At 37.4% G+C, this 27,770-nt stretch overlaps 2 protein-coding genes across 2 annotated transcripts; both read right to left on the bottom strand.

Annotated features, from left to right (window-relative positions):
* Positions 1–754: 754 nt before the first annotated feature.
* On the bottom strand, positions 755–5,707 carry acer1 (alkaline ceramidase 1). The gene is made up of 7 exons (XM_057357006.1): positions 5,476–5,707; positions 4,578–4,699; positions 4,084–4,198; positions 3,491–3,629; positions 2,764–2,901; positions 2,065–2,202; positions 755–1,822 (listed from the first exon to the last, which is right to left on the bottom strand). Exons 1-7 carry the CDS (start codon positions 5,507–5,509, stop codon positions 1,645–1,647), a joined length of 864 nt encoding a protein of 287 aa, XP_057212989.1. The 5' UTR covers positions 5,510–5,707; the 3' UTR covers positions 755–1,644.
* Positions 5,708–8,180: 2,473 nt separating this feature from the next.
* On the bottom strand, positions 8,181–27,473 carry myo1f (myosin IF). The gene is made up of 28 exons (XM_057357464.1): positions 27,306–27,473; positions 23,369–23,500; positions 22,696–22,785; positions 22,511–22,605; positions 21,348–21,435; positions 21,154–21,243; positions 20,038–20,169; positions 19,673–19,807; positions 19,438–19,570; positions 19,070–19,266; positions 18,902–18,982; positions 18,409–18,495; positions 18,232–18,318; positions 17,928–18,095; positions 17,751–17,836; positions 17,432–17,513; positions 17,197–17,303; positions 16,588–16,686; positions 16,314–16,458; positions 16,026–16,140; positions 15,585–15,754; positions 14,009–14,154; positions 10,099–10,245; positions 9,859–10,007; positions 9,728–9,787; positions 9,347–9,560; positions 9,097–9,269; positions 8,181–8,922 (listed from the first exon to the last, which is right to left on the bottom strand). The coding sequence occupies exons 1-28, from the start codon at positions 27,306–27,308 to the stop codon at positions 8,846–8,848; spliced, it is 3,288 nt and encodes a 1,095-aa protein (XP_057213447.1). The 5' UTR covers positions 27,309–27,473; the 3' UTR covers positions 8,181–8,845.
* Between the last annotated feature and the right edge of the window lie 297 nt (positions 27,474–27,770).

Below are 27,770 nucleotides of genomic sequence, written 5' to 3'. Positions count from 1 at the left end.
AAATGTATTTCTTTCCCTCAAAATAAAGCATGTTAGACACAGCTGTGTTGTGATTGGATAGTTGAGGACATACCTCTGTTCTCTGTTTCATTAGGAAGATTACAGTAAATTATTAACGGATAGGGATTTCACTTGCCATTTTGGGGGATTTGTTTAGTTTAATATATTTTTTTAAAGTCACAAATTGATTTAGGAAGCTTGTAATAATTACATTTTTGAGCTGTAAAACGTACGAAGGTTTCGTCATTGGTAACTTTTCGTGAAAATACCATAGGCACGTATTACTTATTGGGGAATCTACTTCAAACTGTGTGAGAATCTAGTGTTTTGAAAGTGTTGGCCAATATCATATAACAACAACTGTATATCCTATAGTCGAAGACATAGTATATTTGTAAATTATGCAAAATATTTGTAAAAAATCTTTAAATATTTAAAAATCTCTGTAGACAGAGCAGAAGGAGGTGAGGCTGTATGAACTGTATGCATGCACGGCACCTGTGATCTGTCCCAAAGATGTACACTAGATGGCGCAATGTGAGAGCAAATCGATACATCTGTTTGGAAAATCCTTAACCTCGACTTGACCCCATTTTTCCAAATAAAGCATACGACAAGTTGCATTACCAACCAGTTCTCTGTGTGTCAAGAGTTTAGTGCGCATTAAGATCCTTCACGATGACAACATTTTAAACCTTTAAATAATCTTGTACCAAACGATGTTTTAAGAATCATAACTAGACAGTGATGATATTAGTATTATTTAATGCCACATAAGTCTTTTTTAACAGTGATGTCATGTCAGTACATCATTATACACAATTTCATACAAGGATATGGAGGTTATCGAAAGTATAAAGTTCTCTTTACAAAATACGTTTAAAAACAATTCCAACATCAATACATTCCCAAATTATTATGTTTGTAAACAAACAGTTTCACCATTTTACAGAATATTATGGAAGTGACGTCTAATATCAGACAAATATAGTGACTTCTCCATAAATAGACTATTAATCGAACATATTTTACATTAGCACCTTATCAGTGTGAAGTTCACACCAAAGCATTTCTTAACAATTACCATTCAAGTTTTTCCCATAAATCAAGTAATTGTCACACTTTAGTTAATAAACATAATAGTCTTTTAAAAGCGTTAAAGCCCTTGATTAAAATTCAAGAATTAAATGTCGTAAATACATTTAATCTTGTCACAACAGTGCAAATACTAATTTTTACACAACAGATGGTAAGTTGTTTGTAAAAATTATAATACAATCAGTACACAGACAGTCACCCTCAACTTTACAGAGCACACACACACGCGCGCACACGCACACACACACACACACACGCACGCACGCACGCACGCACGCACGCACGCACGCACGCACACACACACACACACAGGATGAAGTGCCAGAAATGGCAACATCACCACAAGATGTAAAATTTGTCTCATATAACTATTACTTTGTTTCACTTTAGCGTTCAAAGAGCAAGGTGTCTCTCTAATCCAGGATTATCTCTATCCTGCCTACAGTATATAATATATTGTTTAGAATAAAACAAGCCGAACCTAGATCAGCATTACACCAAGTAGCTTTATAAATATGACAATTCATTTGCTTTTTGTTCTGTCTGCTAACACCTTTTCCTCAGCTTTGTGGTGCCTTTAAGGACAATGTAAGGCAGCCCAATTGCCCAGCTATCCCGTGGCCAGTACTGCACGTCAGGTAGTGAATAGGGGATCTCCAGGGTAGCATCCAGGTAGGCGATCAAAGTGCTAGCATAAGCAGTGGCTAACACAATCAAAATGTGCCTGAACAGAAAGGTGAAAAACCAAGAATAACATGGTCACCTGACAGTCTGTATTGTGACTTATATGACAAATATTTTACACAGCATCGAGGTCTTGTATTCCATTATGCACAGAAAATAAAAAATGCCATTTATACAATAATGATACACAAATGCAAGCCTAACATAATAAGAGGACTGTGACATGTCAAATTAAATAAAGGACTGGAACACACTGCTGTAAACTGTAACTGCCTCACTTACCAGATCCCATGCAGATAACAGAAGTTCAGTTTCTGCCAAAAACTACAGCCAAAGCGATCGCTGATCCAGCAGGAGATGGCCAGCACCCACAGACCAATAGATGCCCAGGTCAGTCGCAAAACTCTCTGATTTGGGCAACTGTTTGAGAAAAACACAGCAGTTGAGAAAAGTTCAAAACAAGCAAGACGGTAAAATAAGAAAAAAATGCATCCACATTCATAAGCGTTAAAGATCAAATCTAGTAAATCTATTAGTATTTCTAGCCTTAAAGTGATAGTTCACCCAAAAATGAAATTCTGTCATCATTTACTCACCCTCTTGTCGTTTCAAACCTGTATGACTTTCTTCTGCAGAACACAAAAGAAGATATTTTGAAGTATGTTGGTAACCGAACAGCGCCGACACCCATTGACTTCTATTGAATGGACACAAAACCAATGCAAGTGAATGGGTACCAGTTAACAACATTATTCAAAATATCTTCTTTTGTGTTCTGCGGAAGAGAAAGAAAGTCATACAGGTTTGAAACGACAATTCGGATATGAACAAAAATCTAATATCTGATACATATAATATATATATATTTATCCTTATGCCTACATAAGAATGCACCATATTAGAAAAAGCAGGACAGTGCTTTATGTGTTTTACTGTAATGTATATATGACAAATAAAAGACTTTGAATGTATATAATTTACTCTTTTAATTCCACCAACAGGGAGTAGATGATATGTAGTGCAAAGAAGTTGAGAGCGTAGGCATTGGCTGTAGGTTTGAAAAAGGAGAATATAGTGGTTACAACCGTCATAACCAGAACCATTTGAGAGAAGGATCTCCTGAAGAACAACAGAGAAAGACAGAAAAAACATTAACCATTACATTGCCAAACCCACTTTTTCACCATATAGTCAGCTAAAAATTCTATATAATATAATCAAAACTCAAGGTTAGGCTAGCACAGCCATGATACATGGGAGCTTATACTTTCTTTAGGTATTAGATATCCAACCCACGATGACAGATGAATTAAAAAATAAAATACAACTTTAACATCGATCAAACGTTTTCTGGATTACAATTAGATATTCGAGTTTTACAGGGATTTTAAGCAAACCCTCTCATCTAGATTTAAACTATTTCTTACCCATATTTAAATATTAATAAACAGTCGGTTGGACCTCACTGAGAAAGCTGTGGACACCATCTCTCCCACAGCGAGGTGAGTAGAATTTGATATTTCTTAGTAAAACCGGGTTACTGTTACACGCGTCAAAGAGTAAATGGATCCTTTAATTGCTTCTTACTATTTTTACTAAATTGAAGATGCAGGTTTTCCAGGGAATAAAACACACAGTTCTATGGAAAGAGTCCATATGGTACATTAAGAATAAAAAGCATAATGTAGTTAATAAAGTTCAGCATTACCTGTCCTTAACAAAAGATGGGAAGTGTCTGCGTGGGAACCACAGAGAGTAGCCGATAGCCAAAACCCAGAGGATTGACAGCTCATCAAGCATCTGTCCCATGAAACTCAGAGTCATGTGAAAATACATGGAGAAGATACCTGAAGAGGGATACAAATGGCTCTTTTAATCTATTTTTACCTGACCAAATTACATGCATGGTCATCGATTGTGGTTAAAAATCAGATTATAACAAATATGTACATGGTCTTGTGAACACCACATCCTAAACACTTCATATGACTTTCTTTCTTCTGCAGAAGACAAAAGAAGATATTCTGAAGGACGTTGGTAACCAGACAACTTTGGCCTCCATTGATTTCCATTGTATGGACACAGAACCACTGAGACACTTCTCAAAATATCTTATTTTGTGTTATACATTGTAAAGAGTTATATACAGGTTTTAAATGACATGAGGATGAATCAATGATGCTAGAATTTTTATTTTTGTGTGAACTATCCCTTTAACTACCGAGCAATGCTGACCCCTGCTGGATTATCAATGCCACAACGCCTTGTAAATTCAACTCGTGTTGATATGCTGACACTTGCCTACAAAGACCATCATGATCCAGACCAGGTGCACGGCCAGGTTCCTTTCCCTGGCATATGGATGTAACAGGTAAAGCATAATAGGGGAGATCACAAAGAAGATGAAACTGCTCATCTGAAGGAGGAAAGGACACAGTATGTTAGTGGATTGGACACATACTCAAATCACCCAGCCTCTTAAATCTGGCTGCCTGTCACACATATCTGCAGTTATATGTTTTTATCGGTTTGTTATTCGGGTAGGGCCGGAACACTTGAATGGGCTGAACAAATAGTCTTTGATACACATGGGATAGACAGAAGATTGTGCTTGAGTCACTGGAAATGTGTCAATAGTGTGGGTGTAGTTTCTGGATAAAAGCATGACACTTTTGAACATTACTGTATGGAGACTGCAGCAATGTCTTGAATAAGATTCATTAATAAAAAGGAGTGTTAAATGATGATATTCACAGACAGGGTGGTGATTGAATAAAGGTTTTGTGGCTGCATACCGTGTTAAAATATTCCACAACAATCTCTGAGTGTTTATAGTTATCTTCACACCAGTCCACTTCAGAGCTCTCATAAGAAAATATGTTTGCCATTTTATCCGCTGATGGGAATGAAGGGATCCCTGAGAGAGAGAGAAAGAGAGAGACTGTCAATGCACAATACGTCCAAATGTACATGACTAACTGATGTTTTTTGAAGGACAAAACACCAAACAGTCACGTTGTCTTTGCACAAAAAAAAAAAAATCCAGAATGGGGAACAAAAGCACTTTAACTACCTTGACAGAAACTCTGTCTTTTCTAGCATGAGCTTAAACGGACAGGTGACATTTTCACGTTTATCCTGCCTGAGCAGGTTTTGCATGCAAGTACAACATTGCTTCCTGTGACTCAAACGTTGTCATTTTGAGCAACATAAACCTATTCGGATTTTAAGACACAAATGTTTCACTAATGTTTTACTAACTAAACATGTATATATTTTTTTCAATTTAATATTCTTCAATTAAAAATCAATTTATCCTTTTTGATTCGTAGCTATAGCCTATTAACACCTCTGATTGCGGTCACGTGGTTTTCTAAATCAATAGGCTACCTGTACAGGTTAAATAAGCCAATTGCACCTGTATGCAGTTAGGAATATCACTAAACTAACAAACCCATACAACCACATTTTTCACTGGATATGTTCTTCAGAACATTACACCATAGGCCACTTAGCCTTATTAAACCTGGCAATGCCAATCCACGGGATAATAAATTAATTGTAGGCACAGCAACAGCGCAAGCAAGCACATTTTCAAGCATGCGAAACGCTGACGATTATCTATATAAACTCTCTCAAATCGATAATTCCAAACGATCGCACTCTTAGATAAAAAGCAGTACTATCACTTACCTCTTAAAAATGTATCCACCACCGCGCGCTCCATGTGTCAGGTAGGTTTAAGTAGGGGAGAAATGTCCCCGATCCTGTTACTCGGGTCTCGCTCTGTGACATCACCTGGAGAGTTCAGGTGAAACCGAGCGAACAGTAGCATTCTTCATGGTACCATTGTACTGTAAAGCTGTGAATGCGCTATGTGGACAGACCTGAAACGAGCCGTTTTACATGACAACGGCTGGCAACCACGCGCCGCCTCCGGCACGAGCTGCAGCGCAAGTTTGACAAGCTGAGGTGAACCACACTTTAAACTCACCTGTCGAGTATCAAACACCTCTCGACTCATTACTCATGTTTTTTTTTTTACAATTTTAGTATTTAATGTCATGAGTGTCATTCATTCATGATCATATTCAATGAAAAGGTAAAAGGACGTTTTGATGCTCTTTTTTTTAAAAGTCCAATTTAAATCTTGCAGGCCTGCTTATTTGCATATATAGGCCTGAACAAAATAAAAAGAATGCATTTAATCTGTCAAAAAAAATTAATGTCAAGAATGAATCTGAAAGTTTCTTGAATTGTTGAGATGCTATAAATATTTTGGTTCAGTTTAAACTGGTAACTAAATAGTACATTTATGGGCTGCAAATTCTTTTAAAATGCCTGTTAACCCGCAAAGCAGTGGTGTGCCCACAGGGGTGGCACCGGGTGGCAGCTGCCACCCTAATAATGAGCTTTGCCACCTCAGTTGCCACCCCAACGCTGACCATACAGACTTGGGTACTAATGTAATGCACAAACAATTTTTGGATTAGGTTTGTGGAGAGCATTATTTTTGCTGAAAATCGGAAATTGCTAATTAATATTCTGATAGAGGCGCGTGTCTGTCGGCATTTGAGCAACCTGATCACAGCGCTCAGGCAGGAGCGGTAGTATAACTGCAGTCGAGTCGAAAGAAAAATGCACTTCTCCAGAGACATGTAGGTGAGAATGTAAATCTCCACGCATCAAATATACCAAAGCAATAGTAGTAGTAAAACCTGTTTACTGTTGCAATTAAAGCTCGTGGTCCAGTGGACTGTGGTTGATCTGTGATCCGTTTGGAACGCGCCCCCCACTGTTAAGATGCTTGTGTTGCGTGACCCTCGGATTAACTGCAAAGCTTTTCTATCATAGAGTGAAAGACAGTTCTAAATGCCATCTCTTTCTCTCTCTATATACCTCGGCGAGTTCAGTATGAAAGCGCATTATCGCATATAGCCTATTTCTTTATTTAAATCACTGCGTAAGGCAAAGCGTAAAGTTAAAATTATAGTGTTGTGTAGCGTTAAAGCTATTAGCCGCTAATTCGACACACAAATGACGCCACAAAGTGTCTGTACTAGAAAAAAACTATCACATGCGTTTGATATAAATAAAATGTGCGCTGCTGGGCAAGAGTCGTTGCGCATGCTAGAAGGTGAGGACTACATCTGTCAGTCTGATCTCGATAGATATACAGCTATTTGCTCAACTGCACGTTTGTGTACATATTCATCCTTATTCTTTATACGTGTGTCTGTTTTTATAAATATGATGTAGCCAGGAAGGATTTCAGCTCACATTCACTTTTCAAAACTGTTCTATGATCAGCAATGAACTTCAAGTGTCTGCGGTTGTCTTTCAGAAACAACAATACAAATTAGCACAAGTTTGGATTCAATTGTGCTGGGAAACAGACCTGAAAGAAGAATTATGTATCATTTCACATATGATTATGAGAGATTTTAAGGCACTATTTTGTGACCTTTGTAAAGCTGCTTTGAAACAACATGGACTGTAAAAGTCCTCTAAGGGGAGAATTCCCCTTTTCCTTAAACAATTTATGTGAACACTATTTATTCCTTAACTATAGTTCAAAGAAAGAAGTCGTCATGGTAATCATCACCTAATCCCTCTACATTTTTAATGTAGGCTAAAGATTTTCCTTTTTTTGCTGATAAAAAAATGATGTGAACCAGATTAAAATAGGGATCAATAATTAGGAATCTATAATATTCCTAATCCTTACAATACAACTGCGAAAATGAAGATTGATACGTGTAGGTATTGCCACCCCTCATTGTGCTCTTGTCCCCCTTTGCCACCCCATGTATAAAATCCTGGACACGCCCCTGAAGATCAGCCTACAGCCTGGAAAACATAGGCTATAGCCTACATGACACAAAATGGGGTATAATAAGTTTGAATAAGTGCAGTTACTCCTTTAAACCCATTAAGATCACATGCAAATATCAAGCATGTTCTTAAATCTCTATTTGTTTTCACACTCAGCAACATGTTGAGGATTTGCATAAATGCTTATGTTACATGAGGGACCGATTATTGTTGTGTATCTCTGTGCACCTGTTAAGGAGAACATTTTCACTCTGAACACACCTGCTCAACCAGTTCTCCCACAGTGGGAGTTCCATCTACCTTCAACGCCACAGAAAGAACGTTTCTCCGTCTTCACCTGTCTGTCAAAACACTTTGTGTCAGGGCAAGTAACCTCTATTCTATTGCAAATCCAGTCCAAACATATTCTCAATGTTTTGTCTGTAGAAATTAGGTGGGGGCAAAGACTACAACATGTTTCGCAAGGTGAGGCTTTTTAGACTGGGGTCTAAATGTTGTTTCAGGAACAATGGTGTGTTGGCCAAAGGGCAAATTGAAGGTCAAATGCAAGGCTTCAAGAAAAAGTAAAGCTCCACAAACGTATGCATTTGCTTTAAAGAAACCTTGAACTGGACCACTCTAAGTACAGCACAAATAAGGAACTCTTTTATACATAATTTATATTTTCATATATATTTTTTTACATAATTTCCTTATTTATGAGAATATAGACACTAGAATCTGTGGCTGAAATTATGGTATGTAAAATGAGTTCTTTCAGGACCTCATTAAAGTTCATACTACTGTACATTATACAGGTTATAATATAGCATGGTTATTTTAATAAGACTCACTTTAATACTGTTAATATCCTAGAAAACCAATGTGTGTTAAAAAATAGAAAATAAAAAAACATGCATTTTTTACCTATGCAGTTTTTGGTATATTAGACATTCATTGTTAATTCATGGTAAGGTTTTAAGACAGTTTGAAAATCTTGTAAACAGCACAACCCAGTGGTCACCTGTGGACGGTGCAGAGTCTTTGTAAACAGCGTATACTCCCTCTTAGCCTTCAAATTGTACCAACAAATATTGACAACTGACAATTTGAGCGCATTTGAAATTGTTGATCTTATCATAGGCTAAGACTGGAGTGTTCCCAGATTTCCATAGATTTGGTGGTGGTTTGGGGTCAAAAGTCATGGTTCAGGTTCATCAGTGCTGTCTACCTCATTCACATAAAAAGGTCAGATCTTCTCAACATAGTTCCCAGGAAAGAGACCTTCCCTGCCATGAATCCGCCCTCGCCACCAGCCTGATGGATCTACAGAAAACCCAAAGAACGCATCACATTTAAGGTATTATGGTTAAGCCAAGGACATGATTTTTTATGTGACTTATTTTAAAATTTGGTTCCAGGGCCAACAATGGATTTGTTGTTTGGTTTCATGTCCTACATGGCTAAATAATGGCATTCTCTCTCATTTCCAGGTCTCACCTTCTTTGACTAGATCTATGATGTCATTAGCATCAAAACTAATTTCATCCACATCCTGGCCCACATATTGATAGAGCGCTCTGCAGCGTGGGCCTTGTGGTCGGGTCTGGGGTCTGTGTCGGCTTGTGGGGGCCGGGGGTGGCCGCTGACTGATGCTCCTTTTCCTCTGCATTCTGGTAAGCAAAGATCCTTCTTAGACGCAGTATTCAGAAAAACGGGATTTTAGATGTTCTTTCAGAAGTTCTCTTACCCTGACATGCCCTGATCAGGTACATTGAGGAAATCAAGGTTTGTGGACTGATTCTGCGCCGGCCTGGAGCCTTTCCGACTCTTCTGTGATCCCAGTTTGGCAAGAGCTTTGCTGGGTGGAGGGTTCTGCCTCATGGGGAGGGAGTATGTGGCATCCCTCTGTTGCTGATGAGCAGTAGCCCGGGGAAACTGTGCAGCCCCATTTTGATGGCCACCTGTGAGAAATAAAAAAGTGGAGCTCAGTGGAGTCAATGCTTTACTGGTGTTATTTTCATGACAGATGTAAGGATAACCGATTCTAACATATTAGACAACAGATTTGGTTGTGGCCTTCCAGGTTTCAACACTAAAGATTCATAAATGAAGAGATTCATGTTTATACCTCTGTGTTGTTTTGGGGTTCTTCCTCCATGACCCTGTTGCATATTCTTCCTGGTTGGCTCTGGAGAAACACAACATCAGAGCACAATAAAATTTTGTAAATCATTTCCATCCATTCCCACATTCACTTACTGGATGTCTTTGGAAGTCCATCTCCTACAGATACAGAAAGCGTCTTTCCTCCAGGTTTGATCTGAACTGCATCCATCTGCCCCCTCTGGAAAACCACCACACGGGTGCCGCCTCCTCCCCAGCCTTCTTTCTTCACATGGAATTCCAGCCTGTTCAACATGAGACCATGTTGGACTGCTATAAGGAGACTGCACTAATTCATTGTAAATGACATTGAAAGAAATAAAATTGAATCAGGACCTGTCGCTGAAGGACAGTGAAAGTTTGCTTTTGGTGTGTTCCTCGTAGCGCTTGCACAGCAAGCTGAGAAACTCTGTCTTAAACGTGGACTCCAGAAGACTGTCATACTCGGTGTCATGAAGAATAAAGAAGTCATCTTGTCTTGTGCTGGAGGGTAATGCAAAAAAGAGTATAGTTTAACATTCATTGAAATATGTGAGTGGTGCTTGCCAAAAAAGCCCTCATCCACTTTTGCATGATGTTCTGGGCCATTGATGTTAGCTGTTTGTTTCTCAAGAAGTGTTTTGTTTTTGCCTCAATTATCCTCAATAAACTGATTTTTTTTATCATTTAGAGACATCATTTGCATTGGCAAACGTGTGGAATGATTTCTGAAGTGTAAAAGGTATGAGCGATAACAGCAGAGGAGAGGAAAGGTGAGAGAGCGCGACTGCTGAGATAATACAAAGTACAGAAGGAAGAACTTATATCTGCAATTGATTTTTAGATTATCTTCAACCAGGGTGATGGACAATCACCATTCTTCTGAAAAATACCATCTCCATCTCGCTCTCTTGTTCTTTCTGTCTTCGTCACGTATGTGCAAACAAACCACAAAACCTTTAAGAACATATAAGGCAGAAACATATTTTCATGCATATTACCAGAATTTTGAAAATATTTTAAATAAAATCTAAATAATATGGTATATATATATATATATATATATATATATACTGTATATATAAATAGCATTACACAAATAAATAAATATATTGAAAAATACATAAGGAATGGTCATTATTTTTTTTAATTTACCCATTAAACTTGGTTCCAACATATGGAAATTTAATTGAATTAATATATTGCCTTATTTTTTCTGTATATTTCCATTTGTTTTTGAGGAAATAATGCATTTTATTATAGAGAAGAAACAGTGGTTATCTCTGCAATTGATTTCTACATGATTTTAGCACATCTTTGATATATCCTCTTCAATCAGAGTAATGAACAATCACCATTCCTCTGAAAAACACCATCTCGTTCTCCTTTCTCTCTTTCTCTATACCTCACGTATGTGCAAGCACACCAGCCACAAAAGCTTTAGCTTCATATATATAAGGCAAAAATTAGAACAGAGCCATAAATATTAACATATTTCCTGTTTGTTAATTTCCCCTTTGCAGTTTGCAAACAGTGGCAGAACTTCCGCATGAGACCGTGTGCAACAGCAGCAGTGGTTGTCTGGAAGCTTGTTTGTGTTGCACATAAGCACCGTCCCCAATTAAGTATAAACACTATTAATATGTAGAGAACATTTGCTCAGACCCAAAAAGCTTTGAAAGAGGTGAAATGTGTTTTTGAATAGTTGTATATTTAGCCGATTGTGGCTAAACGTGCAACGTATTTCACTGAAAATATTAGGTTGTCAGGCCGAAACAACTGTATTTAAATTATGATTTCAAAACAAATAGTGAGCACAATATTCCTCTTTTCTTGGTGTTCCTCATTTAAAGTTTTGTAATTGCATTTGTACTGGGAAATACTGGTTAAGCAAAACTGACATGTGACCCTGGACCACAAAACCAGTCTAAAGTATCACAAGTATATTTGTATGGATGCCGATTAGAAATAAAAGAAAGAATCATTTGATTAATTGAATAGTTAAAACATAACAATGTAAACAAATAAATCACTTTTTAAATTGAGAAATGAATAGACTTATTTAAACTGATTTATTTAACTTGTAACTTGTTTTAAAATGTAGTTTAATTGAATAATAAAACACTAAATTGAAAAAATCTTTTTAAATGTCTAAATAAATAGATACATTTAAAACGTTTTATTTAATTCATGCTTTGAAACGTAAAAAATAAAAAGTTCATTCATAAATCATTTTAAATGCACATTTTAAATCGCTTTTTAAAAAAAGCATTTGCCAAATGCTTTACTTTGTCATTTTGCCAAATGCTTTTCTTTATCCATTTGTCAATCGAGTCAAAAAATGCCATTGGACTGTACACACATGGGGGAAACCAATCAGCTTTCGGCTCAGTTTTAGGATACACCCCCTCTCGCACATGCCATACAAAGTAATTGTAAGGCGGAATTTCATTGGACAGCAAGAAAGACCTACTGCCAAAGACCTACTGCCATTAAAACAGTAACGTAATTCCTTATGTTGCGCGCCATAACTACATAACATGGCAGAAGTTAATTTCGGACACTGCATATGTGAACCCAAAACCCAAATTACTCTTCATTAATCTCACACACAGACTCCAGCACAGAATGATCAAAGTTCAGCGTGTGAGAGCCATGGTCGCGTTGTTCTTTTACAATGGCGAGAGACAGAGCTGGAGATCCGAACAGAATTCAAAGTTATAAACTGAGTTCAGCATGAGCTGTACACACAATGGCCTCGACACTGAACCTATCCGCTCACTCGAGAGTCCAGAATGTTGTAACTTGTTGTTATGGACTGTCGAATTTTGACTCCCCACCAGATTACTACTCCCCTCATTGAAATTGCTGCGGGATTAGCTAATCCTCACCCCTTCTCCACACGTAATCCTAACAGCTAATGTGAGTGGGGAATGGGGGAGTCATAATTTGGCAGGAGTCATTTTTGGCACCTCAACAGCAAAACGAAAATGCGTTGCTGTGAATCAGGGGTGTAGAAGAGACGAGGATGAAACTCGGGTTGGGATTGTAATGTTGCCAGGAAAGCTGCAACCATTTCATTTACACCCTGTCTATCATTAAACCACACACAAGCCGCGCGGCAAAAGACTATAACCCATTATAAACAGAAATCTGTCCCTGGATGCGCTTCATTGTGCTGCACATCTTGTTTTATAGGGGTACACACACACACCGGTGGTAGCGTTCCCCGCTAACAGTGGTTCCTAATCCCGTCAATGCCACCGCCATATTGGTGAGGGCAAAAACCGACGACAAAGACATACGAGTGGATGGGTGGAGCTGCAGTTTTCTGGATAAAAACACAACATGGTTTTCATTTCTCAACTAATTTCAATACTTTTCTATTTACGTGGACTTCAGAAACCTTTTGGCTCCAGTTAAGACGTAACAGTTATAGACATTTATTGTCATACGGAACTGTTAAAACACAGGCTTGTCAAGCAATCATTTAGGCTTAATAATTGTGTACACATCGCTAATGTGAAATAATTTAAGGTAGATTAAATGCACATGATCAGAACACATCTTATTCACTTTAAAATCCTGGGAAAAATCAAAACAATTCATCTTTACTATATGACTATATGCTGCTATTTCATACTTATAATGCACGGCAGGGTTATTTGTTTTACTATATCACATACATCATGTTTTACTGCTGGAAACGAGGTTGTACATTTGTACGCGAGGTAACAAAATTCCGGCGGTGCGCGTTCAGTACGCGCGTACAATTCTGATGACGAAATTGGCGTCACGCGCACTGTACGCTGTCCCTCGCGTACGCGTAAAAAGGGAACTATACTTCGGCCTTTAGATGGATTGTCATTACAGGAAGGAAGTGCATTTTCAGATTTTAACAGAAAAATATAAGGGCACACGAATTTTAAAAAGAGAATGACCCACATTGATAAACTATTTACAATAAACGCTGGAATATTTCATGAAAAAAAACATTTTTTATTTCACTGGAACTTTAAAGGCGATTTTCTCAATATTTTGTTTTTGCACCATCAAATTTCAGATTTTCAAATAGTTGTATAAGGACCAAATATTGTACCATGCATCAATGGAAAGCTTATTCATTTAGCTTTCAAAAAATGGACCCGTATAGCTGGTTTTGTGGTCCATATTGTTTGGGGCTCGCTCCACCCATTTGCATGCAGTCGCCATATGCGTCTTTCCTAAACAAGCACATATCTGGAGTTCATGTTGTGCCGAAACACACCTCAAAGAAACCGAACGGATACTCCCGATGTCCAGCTTTCTCTTCAGGACTTCCTTTATCTGACCCTTTTCCGGTCCTTTCTTTACCTTCTCCCGACCAATTAGATAGATGGACTTTGGCGTCAATATTAGATCCCTTTTTATTGTCTGAAAAATCAGCGAAAAAAGAGAAACTGACTGCTTGCAAGAATGTGTATTTTATCAATCATTATATATTTTTCAACACATCATTTCAATGAATAAAACGGAGTGTTTGTTTACACTGAGTACAAATAGCCCACCTTGTTGGCAGAGACTATTTGCACTAGCTCAGCCCACCAATATGTGATTAGAATTGTCATGATCCTGCCTCTTCTTGTCTTGATATTCTAGCCTTGTGGCAGGGTCATGACAGCCCCACGTGTTTTGTGTGAGACACATGGCATTGTTTGTTTTGGCGTGCCATGTGCTCTCCTGTCTCGTCTTGACCCCGTCCCCTCGTTTCCTCGTTTAGCTTCCCGCCATTGTCTGATTCCCCACACCTTCCCATTGTTATTGACCCTTGTTAGTCCTCCTATATATTGACCTGGTGTTCGCTGTCCTGTGCTGTGTCATTGTGTATTATTCCTGTGTCAGACACCTTATGTTTGGGTCCTGTGTGTTAGAAACTATGTACCTCATGTGAGTCGTGTTTAGTTTATTGTGCCATGAGTATTATGCTACCTAAGTTTGTGATTAGTATTTAAGTGTGGTTATACTGTCTCTACCTTGTTTTGCCCCCTAGTGGGAAATCTTTAGTTTTCTGTATTTACCTCAGGTCCGTTTTACCCCAACGTGGGTTTTTGTTTTGTAATTAAAATTCTAGTATAGACCGCTGTCTGCGTTTGGGTTCTTCCTTTGACTATTCTTGACAGGAATAGAGAAAGGGTAAGAACGACACCATTTCAAACAGCGACTACAGTGGCGTGAGTTGTAATGTCTGTATAGCTTTGGCACTAGAGACCGGGGTTCTAATCCACCTCTTGCTGAAAACCCTTTTTTACCTTTTTCTATCACATTGCAGATCATAAAGGCATTTATTTTCAATAAAATTGATTAAGACTTAAAATTATTTTTATTCATAAAGTTTAGGGTTAGGTTAGGGGTAGGTGTAGGGCTTTAACATCTCAATAAGTTGCCATAATTTTTATAAATATAATGATTTACACTGTTTTACATTGCATAATGTTTAATGCACAACAATACTGAGGTGCAAATAGTAACGTTATCTGACACTATTTATAAGTACCAATAGCATCTAACTACTATTTCTACTTAATACAAAGAAAATACAGCTAGTTGTGGTTAGTGTAAATAGCATATCGCTAAGAAATGCTACTATTTTCACATAGTGTAAACAGAACCTACTGCTATCTAAACTTGGTGTAAATAGCATCTATTGCTATTTACACTTAGTGCGAATTGCCGCTGCCTAAATAAAAGTAGCTCACAGCACCTTTTGGATAAAGTCATGCTTAAACAGGTTGTTTCTGCATCACAGGACATAGTCTGTTATTGTGTCTTTCTTTCTGTTTTATTTGTTCTTGTGAGTTTTTCACCTTGAATCTGCGGTCGAACTTGTTAACAGAGTCTGCAAAGTCAATCCGCTCCCTCTTGGTCAAGAACTGTCGAAGTTCAGGCTTCTCCTCCATGCCCAGGTAATCTCCAACAAAGTTTCTGTTTATACTATTACGGCGGCGTTCTTTAAAGTTATACAGTATATCAGATGCTGAATGTGAGACAGAGAGAGAGAGAGAGGGGGGGGGGGGCACAATCAGTGAAACACTATGGCCTTTACACAGAGTTTGACAGATCTGAGGACAGTCATACAGAAACCTTTGAGATGAGACATGAGCATAGTTGCATAAATCTACTTCTGCCTTGAGTCTTCCTGTATATTCACATGCTATAAGTGTCATCCATAAATGAGCAAACCTAAAACAAACAGCTTTGTTTTATAGATGGTAAACATATTACTCATCGCTTTATCTCACACTTACCCTCCTCCCTCATTTGTTCATATTTCTTCCTGGCAATGTATTTTCTCCATGCCTTCTGGATGGTTCTGGCAAATGTGTCGAACTTCCTTTCTCGCATCTCCTCCAGTAAAAATAGCTACGGTTAGAAGAAATGGGGGATGGAACAATAAATGCTGTTGAAAGTCAAGGCGGAATTTGAAGAACAGTTTATTTATGCCCTCAATGCTGTCAGATAGCCAGTCTTGACTAAACAGGTTATGTATTTACGTCTTATTATTTTGGGGGTGTTTAGTGATTTAAGATCCTCACCGACTCTGGGTTCTTGATGAAGACTTTACTGCGGCCCATTTGATACTGGTCGGTATCCATGTTTACAGATTGCAAGAGGTGCAAAACGCCCTGCTGTTCTGCACCCCGCCAATGCGGCCACGTCTCTGCAGTTAGGATGGCGTACCTAACAAAGGTGACCATTTGCGGAAAGAATGCATACAAACACGCATGAAAGTTGTGAAAAAGTCAGGCTTATTCCAGCATGTATTTATTTTTGAACTGATCCTAAAATATAATATTACGTAAAACTTACCTTTGTAAAAACTTCTGGAAGATTCTGCGATAGGCAAAACCAGCACGTCGCACCCTAATATTTTCCCGTAAACCGAGATACTCCACCTGATGTTTAGCTCTAGGATAGAGGACCATCAAAGTTTATTACATTCTGTGAGTTTGTTTAGTGTCTTGGCATTTTAATTTAAGTCTCATTGTCTGAATGTTGTATCTAATAATGCTATCATTGCCTTTATAGGACAGACAATATTATTCACTGTGAAAAAAATGCTGCCTTACATTTTTAAGCACAATCAAATTGACCTTACAAGTCATTCGACTGAACTTGTTAAATTAAAGGGACAGTTCACCCAAAAATAAAAATTATGTTATTATTTACATATTTTCTTTATGATGAACACAGAGAAAGATATTTGGAAGAATGCTTGTAACCAAACAGTTCTTGGCCACCATTGACTATCATAGTAGAAAACATTACAATGGTAAAAACTGTTTGCTTTCCTACATTCTTCAAAATATCTTGTTTTGTGATCAATAGGACACAGAAATTTATAAAGCATTTTTTCTACAATCTACAATCATTTTTTCTTCTTCTGTGAATCTGTGATGCTTCAGGTGGTCAACTCACCTGCTCTCCTCCCAGTCTTTTGGTCTCTTGGTCTCATTGGGTTTAATGCAGCGGATGTAATGCGGCGTGCACTTCATCAGTGTGCTGACCAATTCATTGGCCTGTCTCTGTGAACCACACAGTGATTGCATAAGAAACGATTCTTTTCTTTTAATTGGACTCCAAACATGGAAAATGTGACTGGTGTGCTGATCCGCAGAAGTATTAAGAGTTTATTAAGGACAGTTGGACTTACTTTGATCTTTGAGCTTGCTGTGGTTGGTCTGCCCTTCTTATCCGTGTTGAGGTTTTCTGGGAAGAGGCTTCGGATGAAGTCACTGCAGTACCACAGAAAGAAATACTTCTGGATGTTTGGAATACGTTCATTGAGGTTATAATAAAAGTGGGTATATCAGTTTTTTTTCTGGAAAACTCATTATGCTCATCTGTCTTTGCTTTGTAGCTCTCTTGCATTGCATAACTTTTCTGTGCTTACTTCTCCAACAAACCTACATAAAAGGGGTGGAACATAGACAATGCTCAGGCCTAAAACAAAAAAGGGAGATAATACTTACTATTCGCTGCTTTGCATCAGTTCAATGAGATCAGGGAAAAGCACATCTCTGTTTCTTTCACAGAAACCGTTGATATCATACGACACCTAAATCAGAAAAATATGAGCGTAACTGTTCGCCAGACAACTTCTGACATTGATATTTACCTAATTTTTCAACGCAAGTCTCTATACACACCTTGCCGGCGTAGTGGTGAATGACGAAACCAGAGTTCCAGTTGTTGAAGTGTTCGTGTGTCCCCACAGCAGCCTGAAGCTTCTGAAGTAAAGTCATATCAGCCCCTTCTCCTTTAGCATGCATGGTGGCACACACATCATCCAGCACACTCATGATGCCCGGGGGATTCTGAGATTGAGGAGAAAATAATGTTAAAGCGTAGAGAAGAAATATAACAAGATAATGGCACATGTTTTTTACCTTAAGATTTTTGTTTAGACTTATATTATTAAGAGCATATTGCAAAAGCACTCTGTGGACTTACCAGTTTATTTTCTATTAAGTCACACACAATTTTGTTGTTAAAATATTCAATGGGTTTCCATTTGATGCCCTCTTGTACATACTCTTCCTGTGGACAGTAAAGAAGAATGATGAGAGACATCAAGTCCTCATAAACATAAAATATATACTGTACATCTGTATGACCATGTTTTTGTACCTGCTCAGCTTTCAGTGTTAACTCAATAAAGATCTGCTGCAACTTCTCATTCACAAAATTGATACAAAACTGCTCGAAACCATTTTTCTAGAGTAAGACAGAAAGAGAGGGTTAAAATAATACCTTTATTATTCATTTAGTTATTCCCAGAATACAGATGAAAGTATGGGACAAAGCTTCAATTGAAAATATAATGCACAACAAGAGCAATACATCTGCGTGATATCTGCTGAAACCGAAACCGATTCTGAAAGATCAAATGAATATTTCTTAACTTTCTGAACGTTATTAATTCAAATAAAACTGGTGATGTTTCTTAACATTTTCGTGATCCTTGATCATCGGCTGTTTTTAAACCATCGGCCGATAGTGTGATTAATTGCTTTTATCGACTGATACCGATTATAAGCCGATATATCGGTGCATCTCTATTTAAAACAGCCTTAATTGTATTAATATACAGTAAATAAAATGAGGAAAGGTGAATATTTACCTGAAAAATCTCAAATCCATAAATATCCAGAACTCCAACGCTGAGCTCTTCGACAGGTTTCTGTATGGCTTTGTTAATTGCCTAAAAACAGAAAAAACAATTCTCTAACTCAAACCACTGAAGGTTACAGTATAGCCGCATGTTTACAGCCGTATACTGTTTCCTAACCTCAACCAGGTAGTCAAACAGACGCGTGTACAGAGCTTTGGAAAGAGCGTCACGCGTGTAGCACGCTTGTTCCCTGTTTAGAGTCACATCGATGGTTTCTGACTTGCCACCCCATTTGGAGTCCATTTTCCGGCTGGTGAGTTTCTCCTGTAGACCTCTCTGATCGATGCCCAGAAGGTACGCTGGAAATGCTAACACTGGGATGAGAAGGTGGAACAGAACAGAACAGAACAGAACAGAACACTCCAATGAAAGAGTAGAAGTCACCATTATTAGAAATCTTGTATGTTTGGTGAGGGTGGAAAAAGGTTGAAATGTCCCCAATTATGGACAAAACATTGTTTATCAAGTGTGCACATATCACTCACAGTCTGTGCTCTCCACCTGACCGTAGTTTCCAGCTTCCACAAAGCTGATGTTGCCCAGGTGTAAGATGCCAGATACTATCTGCAGCACCTGACTCTGAAATGCCGCTGGTATGCCAATCACCTGGATTGCTTCCTGTGGACAAAATCATCAATACACATCATCAATTGTAGGGTCATTGCTCACTCCAATGAAACTGACAGATTGAAAGTCATTATGTTATATGCGAAGATTTACCATAGTTTCCTGGAAGTCCTTGCTGTCATTGGTTCCATCCACTTTGTAGGTGCCAGACTGGTTCAGATAGTAATAGTAATCTGGGGTCATAATTCCTAACTGTTCTTTCTGCTGAGGTGAGCCTCCCTCTATAAGCTAGCAAAAAGAAAGAAAGAAAGAAAGAAAGAAAGAAAGAAAGAAAGAAAGAAAGAAAGAAAGAAAGAAAGAAAGAAAGAAAAAAAGAAAGAAAGAAAGAAAGAAAGAATAAAAGAATGAAAGTGTCAATAAAACAAAATATTAATATAGTTTCTTTAAATTTGTGCAAGATAAACTTGTGTACGCAAACAAGGAGTAAACAAACTCTTCTTAAAAAACACTAGCTTTACCTGATAGAAGATGTGAAAGTTCCTCTCATTCTCATTCTGACTCACTACTCTTGATTTTTCCAGGAGAAAGTTGGAGATCTTCCCTCCGTCTGGTTCTCCTCCTCTACTGAACTGAATCTCAAAGTATTTACCCTGTCAATCAAACCAATGTTACAAAGCTTTACAAATAAGAGGTTTATTCAAGTGCACTATTAGTATATCTCTTTACAAACTCAAAATAAGAATGTGAACTTTTTATGTATCGAGAAACACACATAAAATTATAATCAAGTATATTTGGCTCAAGTATATATATACTTAAAGCATAATTTAGTTTTCTAAGTATATACTTGTTGTGTAGTTGTGTTTACTCTTTAGATTGAGTAGCCTATTAAAAGATTAATAATAATACTTATTTATATGTTCAAGTATGGTAACAGTATAATACATAAATAGTATAATATACATTTAAAATTATCTTAATAATAATACTGTACTTTATAATATTTAAACAGTAAACTATGATGTTAAGTTTACTTAGAATGTACAAGTATACAGCATGAAAACTACTAAGCTAACGGTTTACTGAGTAAACTTCAAAGTGTACTGTCATTAAAAAAAACGTTCTAAAAGTATAGTATTAAACTATCAGTAGTAAACTATCAGTATCCCTATAAGTTTACTTCTAGTACAATTGCAGCACAATCTGTTGTGTACTCCAAGTGACTGCTACTGTTACACTTAAATTACTAAAAAGTTCACTTTTATAAACTAAAAAGTGGGACAATTTAGTCCCAAGTAAGAATTGAAATAGTACATTGCTATTAGTATACTTACTGCATAAAGTATACTTAAAAAACTGGAACTTTTTTCCATTTCACTTTCAGTTTTTCTTTTAATTTTACTTAAAATAACTTGTTATACTAAAATGTCCTTAACTGAATTCACCACGGTGTTATTTCTGGGACAACACATTTTGTATTACTTCGTGTTGTCCCTTTTATTTATTTCACACAAGTGTGCTAAAATAACACACCATGTGTTAAATTGCATAACACAAACAATGCGTTAATGATTAACACATCCTTTTCGGGAGTGTAGGAAACTGAGCAGATATATGAAGAGTGTGAAACATACAAAGCGACTTGAATTGTTGTTGCGGACTGTCTTTGCGTTGCCAAATGCTTCCAGAAGAGGATTCGATTGCAGGATAATGTCCTTCACATGCTAAACAACACAAACAACACAAAAGAGGTTTCAGGGCTCAGATCTCCTTTATATCTGCATAAATATTAAAAGAACTTTGCAAAGAAGAGTTTCAAAGACGTTACCTGAACTTTGGCTCCTCCCCCTGACACTTTAGATATGTAGCCCATAATGTACTTAGCAGCAACTGTTTTTCCTGCCCCACTTTCTCCACTGGACACACATTCAAGACAGGTAACCACAACACATATGCATTTACATTCATTTTGCATTTTGCAGACACTTGTATTTAAAGCAATGTACAGTGCTTTGCAAAGTACAAGTAAGCACGTTCCCTGGGAATCGACGCCATGTCCTCATGCTCTGAAAAGCCATGTGCCACATTCAAGATTCATTTTCACAATTTCATTTTTACACAAACATACTATTGCTGCTTTCATCACTATCACAGGAAGCTGTGGGTAATGGCTTTAAAACCCACCTATTCTTTATTAAATGCTTCCTCAAAGAAATGCAAACCGTGATAAATCAAACTGCAAAAACAAAAATGTCATGTTACACACGAATGCTTTATTTCATTGGCTGTGCCTGAGAATGAAGGTCCCGGAAATCCAATGTTTGCGAAATATCTGGTCATCATGCCTTGGAAGTTTAACTCTTTTTAGAGACACTGTTATTCAATAATGCTGTCTGTTAGGTTATTGGGTGGATGGGCAATGTAACTGCCTTTAGTCTTTAGCCATCAGCCTGTGTTCTGCAAATCAGGAAGGAAGCTATACTAAGAACGGTGACCACTACTGCTGCAAAGCTTTTGGTGGGTGTGACAAAAAAAATAGGGGAAGGAACTGCCAAAAGCAAGAAAAAGTCAAAAGAAAACGATGAATTAATAATGGCAATAGAGCCACAGTGATATATGCGTACACGGCCAAATCGCCAGTGTTAAAATAAATCAAATTAACACTCACAGTGTATATATATAATACACACTCTCATTGGCGATTTTGCTGTGTAGGTGTAGGTGCATTGCACAACCATCAAATCATTTAGTGTCAAATCAAAGTAAATTATACTTAAGTTGTTAGAAAGTAAAATGTCACAATTTTAAGTTAAAAGTCTTCTCAAAGCTGAAGAGTCTCTAAGAGCAAAAGTGAATCACTTCTCTGATATTCGCTCTCCAGCGGTTTATTTTTGGGAGAGGTTCACGACGGTGTGGCTTTAATGTGAAACGGGCTTTGAGTTTGAATGCACCAAGTTACAGGAAAACAGACTGGTGTTGAAACTTACAAACCTGATAATGACACACTGATTTTCACTGTCTATCATCATGTTCCTGTACATGTTATCAGTCAGAGCATATATATGCGGTGGGTTTTCATACTGGGCCTGAAGAGAGAAAGATGAACAGACGTGAATTTGACATCAACATACAAATGAATATTTAAAGTAACAGTGTTTGTTTGTATGTGGACGTACAGCTCCCTGGTAGAGTTCAATCTCATGCTCAGTGAAGTATGGCATCTGTTTAAATGGATTCACTGAGATCAATACAGCCCCTATGTACGTCTTTAGATTTGAGTTAAGGACATATGAACTAATTCAGTGTAGTTTTGTTTTATTTCAATTTGGCTCAGTTGTTAAAAAAAGTTTATATTTTTGCTTGTCTTTTCAAGATTATTTGCCAAAGAGCAATGCAAGCTGATTTGAAAAATGTAAAAACAAATATCCCAAAGAAGACTGTAGTGAAACAAAAAATGTACAATACTTTAATAACTGTATTTTAATTGTTGTATAACATTGTATGTATAATTGTAGTTATTTTGTCTTATGTGACCTAAACATCACTGACAATCAACAATCAGCATTTTTCTGCAAAGCAATGTTGGGCTTAAGAAGGTTTTCTCATAATATAACCAACACAGTCACTGCTCAGCGTTGTGTGAAATAAGGAAGTGAGTATATCCGAGATACACAAAAGCTGAAGGGCATAAACTTTTGATTCAAGCTCTATACATTCAATATTTTTACATTAAGATGTCAATATTGATTTTTATAAAAGTATTTTAAGAAAATCGCATTCTTACTATCAGAAAACTTTTAGACATTCAACTTAATTACTTTTGTTTTAATCTGTTGATTAAAAGGATACAAAGATGTAGTCGTCCATGAATCTCTTTTTGAGATTTTCCACGATGGCATCTTCTGTGATCTTGGACAGAAGCACCATGTCATCCACACCGCTCTGTTTGACATTTTGACTCTGCCAGTGGTACTTACTGGCCTGAAAGAGAGACAGAATGGAAAAATAGTATTCAGAGGAGCATTTAGAGTACTTAGTACTTAGAAAAAACAGTCATTAGAAAATACAGCAATAAAGGACAATTTGGCATCTGCAGCCTATTTCATTTGTATAATTGAACATATCTCCTGTAAACTAATCATCCATAGGATATATAGGATGGGTGTGTCATCCATCAGGAATTGATTGTGAAATGTGGCTGTTTGGTATCAGAATAATGCCAACAATGCCATTTGGTTTTGACGAAACCTTTCGACCAGGATGAGGATGCTGAAGATCAAATTCATCCTTGAGAGCATCTCAACATCCCAATGGCTTCCTTTCAATTCCATTGATATTTGTTTTTTATTGTCATAACATCACAATTAACGTTAACACCTGCTAACATTTTTAAAAGCTGCATTACCAGTAACTTAACTTAAAACAATTAATAAATTTATTTAGGAACATGTATTGCATTATGCAATAGCCTGTCAAACATCAGCTGGAAAAGAAAGTCGCGTCACATGCAGAGCTTACTACATTTTCAAGATTACAAAGACAAACAGGCCAGAAAACAATATTTTGTTTTATAACAGGAAGTTTCTGTTTTAGAGGTCATATGTTTTTAGGTCAGTATGTTAAATCTAACAACATAATCTATATAAAAATAATGGGTGTGAGAGAAGGTGCTTAACCAAAGTTTTGCATGTAGCATTAATATTCAGGCAGGAAAAAGACCTTGCCTTTGGAAAACTGACAGCGTTATCATGAACAGACTAACGGAATCCAGTTCCTCTTTCAACCTTACCAGTTGCTGAAGTGTTTACCACCACATTTAACCATTTACGATTGCACATAGAGAAGAAGAGAAGCTAAAACTTGAACTGAGATGGGCGACCGCATGCGTTTTTAAGGGAACATGATCTTCACAAAAATCAACTCAGAAATTCAAAATCATATTGACTTGACACCGATGTTTTCTAAAAACAAATGTTTGCAGGGAATTGGTGGTTTGATGGTTTTAAATTGCAGATTTAAGTAAGGTCTAACATACTAAAAGGATAGGTTTAACCCCAAAATGAAAATTCATTCTTTGTTTATTCACCCTCAAGTCATATAAAACCTGTATGACTTCTGCAGAACACAAAACAATATTTCTAAGAAGGCTGGTAACCAAACAACATTGAACCCCATTGACTTCCATTGTGTGGACACAAACAATTGAGACATTTCTCAAAATATCTTCTTTTGTGTTCCACAGAAGAATGAGTCATATATAGCTGTTAAATAACATTAACGTACATAAATTATGACAGATTTTTTTTGTTGTATCCTTCTAATTACAACGTTTTTCTAAAGCCTACAAATGTGATGAGAAAAAGAGCCCCAGTCTTCTGAAACATAAAGTGGATTTATTTCAATGACTGAAAGGTGGTTGCATGTGGTAATTATGACAGGAAACCACAAATAGTTAGCATGAAGCAGATATACAGAGACTATAGACCAGCTGTGTGTCACAGTTTATTGTGTGTACATAGCACTATAGCACAATCCTCTTACAAAACATCATGCAAATGAACAGTGCTGCCTAAATACCTGCTTGATACTTTTTTATAAGAATAAATAAATATTCCACAGTTCACAATTGGAGAGGTTTCAAAACAGCTAACAATCAAACATTTCCAGTGTCTCAAAGTCTTCACCGTCTTTGGAGCAGGATTCATATTGATTTCCCATTCGAATTTGAGGTAAACCAGTCATTACCCTAAATGTTCTCCTTAAGTCTTCTTTGCTTTTGATGTGTTTCACCATATTGCTGTGTCTGTGGTCTGAATGCCTGAGCCAAAGCTCCAACATCATATGGGGTTCTTCCACTATAATGTTTGTATTTATCTGAGCTACAAGTTATAAGTAGCTTTAGTAGCTAAGCATTAGCTTTAGAGTTTAGCCACAGTTAACATTTAAAGTGATAGTTCACCCAACAAATGAAAATTCTGTCATCATTTACTCAACCTCTTGTCATTTCAAGCCTATATGACTATCTTTCTTCCACAGAACACAAAAAATATATTTTTAAAGTTGCGATTGACTTCTTTTCTCGTATCGTGACGTGTATCCTAGTGAAACGGCTTCTGAAATTAGAAAAAAATGTAGTGCGGGCCTTTATTTTGCCCTTCTCCTTTTGATTGGTTTGTTGTAAGTTGGGCCTGCAGGGGAGGGCTAAAAATGCCTGGCCATTGGACAGTTAGTATAGTCCTACCTCTTTTTTTTGCTGACGTCATGTGGTAAAGCATCGTTGTTGGGGGAGAGGAGCTTGACGTTTTTGATTAAAGATAACAAGTGCAAATTAATCTTTAAAAAATAATGGTGTGCACGGATAAATAATTTAAAATAATCACTGCAACGCTGTGTAAAACACTTCGAATTTTCCTGTTTGATTGCATGGTGACTTTAAGAATGTTGTTAACTGGCACCCATTCACTTGCATTGGTTTTGTGTCTTTGCAATAGAAGTGAATGGATGCCACTGTTCTTCGTTTACTAACTTTCTTCAAAAATGCGTCTTTTGTGTTTTCCGGAAGAAAGAAAGTCATACACATTTGAAATGACATTAGGGTGAGTAAATAAAGATTTTTGTGTGACCTATCACTGTAATGTAGAACCGGTAATAAGTGGAATATGCTTGAACTTTGGAAAATGCTGATTTCCGTATTTAGAAAGTCTCTGATTCTCTAATCCAAAATTGGCCAATGCGTCATATAGAGATTAAAGAATTAGCTGATGTGCTCTTATAAAATCCAGAAAGAGGAAATGACAGCATTCATCTATCCGGATGCTACAATACACCTGACAAATCAGACGTCAAGTCACACTTCATTGACGTTCTGTATAATGACACAGTGTAGATACAGCTGGAAGAGAGTTAACAGTCTCGCTGTTTTTCACGTTTGGGCCTCATGACACCTTGCGAAACCTCCAAATGAATGACTTTCTTCCCACTTCTCAGATTTTTGGACTACAATGTATCACACCGCATCCTTTAAAACAATGTGACTACCGCTGATTTTGCATCCATCCTCTGGCTGTCGGAAGCTGCAGCCACCTATAGAGGACATTTTAGCATAGACTGAAATACAGACTCCATAAAGCTGAAGATGTGAGAAAGCATACCAAGACAGGAACCACCAGTCCCCTCTGACACATATCTTCACTTCCCTCCCACCCAACTCTACAAACTCTAGATGCTGTTGCCAAAAAATCTTGCGTGAACCTCAAGCTACGAGTCAAACATTCACTTCCTTAAGAGTACCTTTTTAGCATTGACAAGCTTCAGACAACCAGGTGAACTCAGGGAAACCTTCAGTAGCAAAGGAAATGTGAACAGCGTCTTTCAATAACAAATGTGCTCCACCCATAAATGTGCAGATGCAGAACATTAAACCATAATTTAAACAGAGTCAATTGGTTTCCATTTAAGGAGCTGTCGAAATTCCTTACAAACCCTGTGACTGTATGTGGTGCTGTTCTGTCGACCTACAGGAGTCGTCTCAAATTTTTTTAGAAATTATGTTGCTTTTGACATTCAGATTTAGCAACTACTTGTGAGTAAACAAAAAAAGTGTTGCTATATACATAAAAAACCTCAAGTGAAGTTAAATGATTTTGTGCTATAACTTTAATAAAATGTTATTTGATCTATAACAGTATCTGTAACAGTCACTTGGTCAAAGCTTATCTGAGATAGCTTCATTAAAATAAGCCACAAGCATACTAAACAGCAGTGACATATAAACTGTTTTCTTTACCATTGTGTTGGTTTGTTTATTCTCCTCCCTGTGGTTCTTCTCTTTTGGCCGATTAGTGTAGCGAGTTTGACAAATCCAAAGGTTTCTCAGCACCCAGCCATGACTGCCAGACTGTAGAGCACAAGGGCAGAAAGTGCAACGAAGGGAAACAGTCTGTGAGCAGATATGACTTCCTCAAACTCGCCTTTAGGTGAGACGAGAAGTTGAATGCTTTCTACATCCACTGACAACCACAGACCGTACACACACCCCTATCGCAATGATAGATAGTTTAACTTATCGCCCTTCAGGATGATTCAAGTTTTAAGGTTAGCCGTTATGCTGAAGAGAGGTGTGAGACACAGGATGCAGCCCCTCCTGCGACTGGATGGCAGTAAAGTTAGAGTGATACGGTCATCCTATAAGCAGAAAGGCTGAACACACCCTCAACAGCATTTAAACATCTCTATTCGGTTCTCAATACAA

The sequence above is a fragment of the Triplophysa rosa genome, linkage group LG17 (genome assembly GCF_024868665.1).
Source record: "Triplophysa rosa linkage group LG17, Trosa_1v2, whole genome shotgun sequence".
NCBI lineage: Eukaryota > Metazoa > Chordata > Actinopteri > Cypriniformes > Nemacheilidae > Triplophysa > Triplophysa rosa.
The sequence above is the reverse complement of the archived record's forward strand: the minus strand, read 5'-3'. Positions and strand labels throughout refer to the sequence as shown.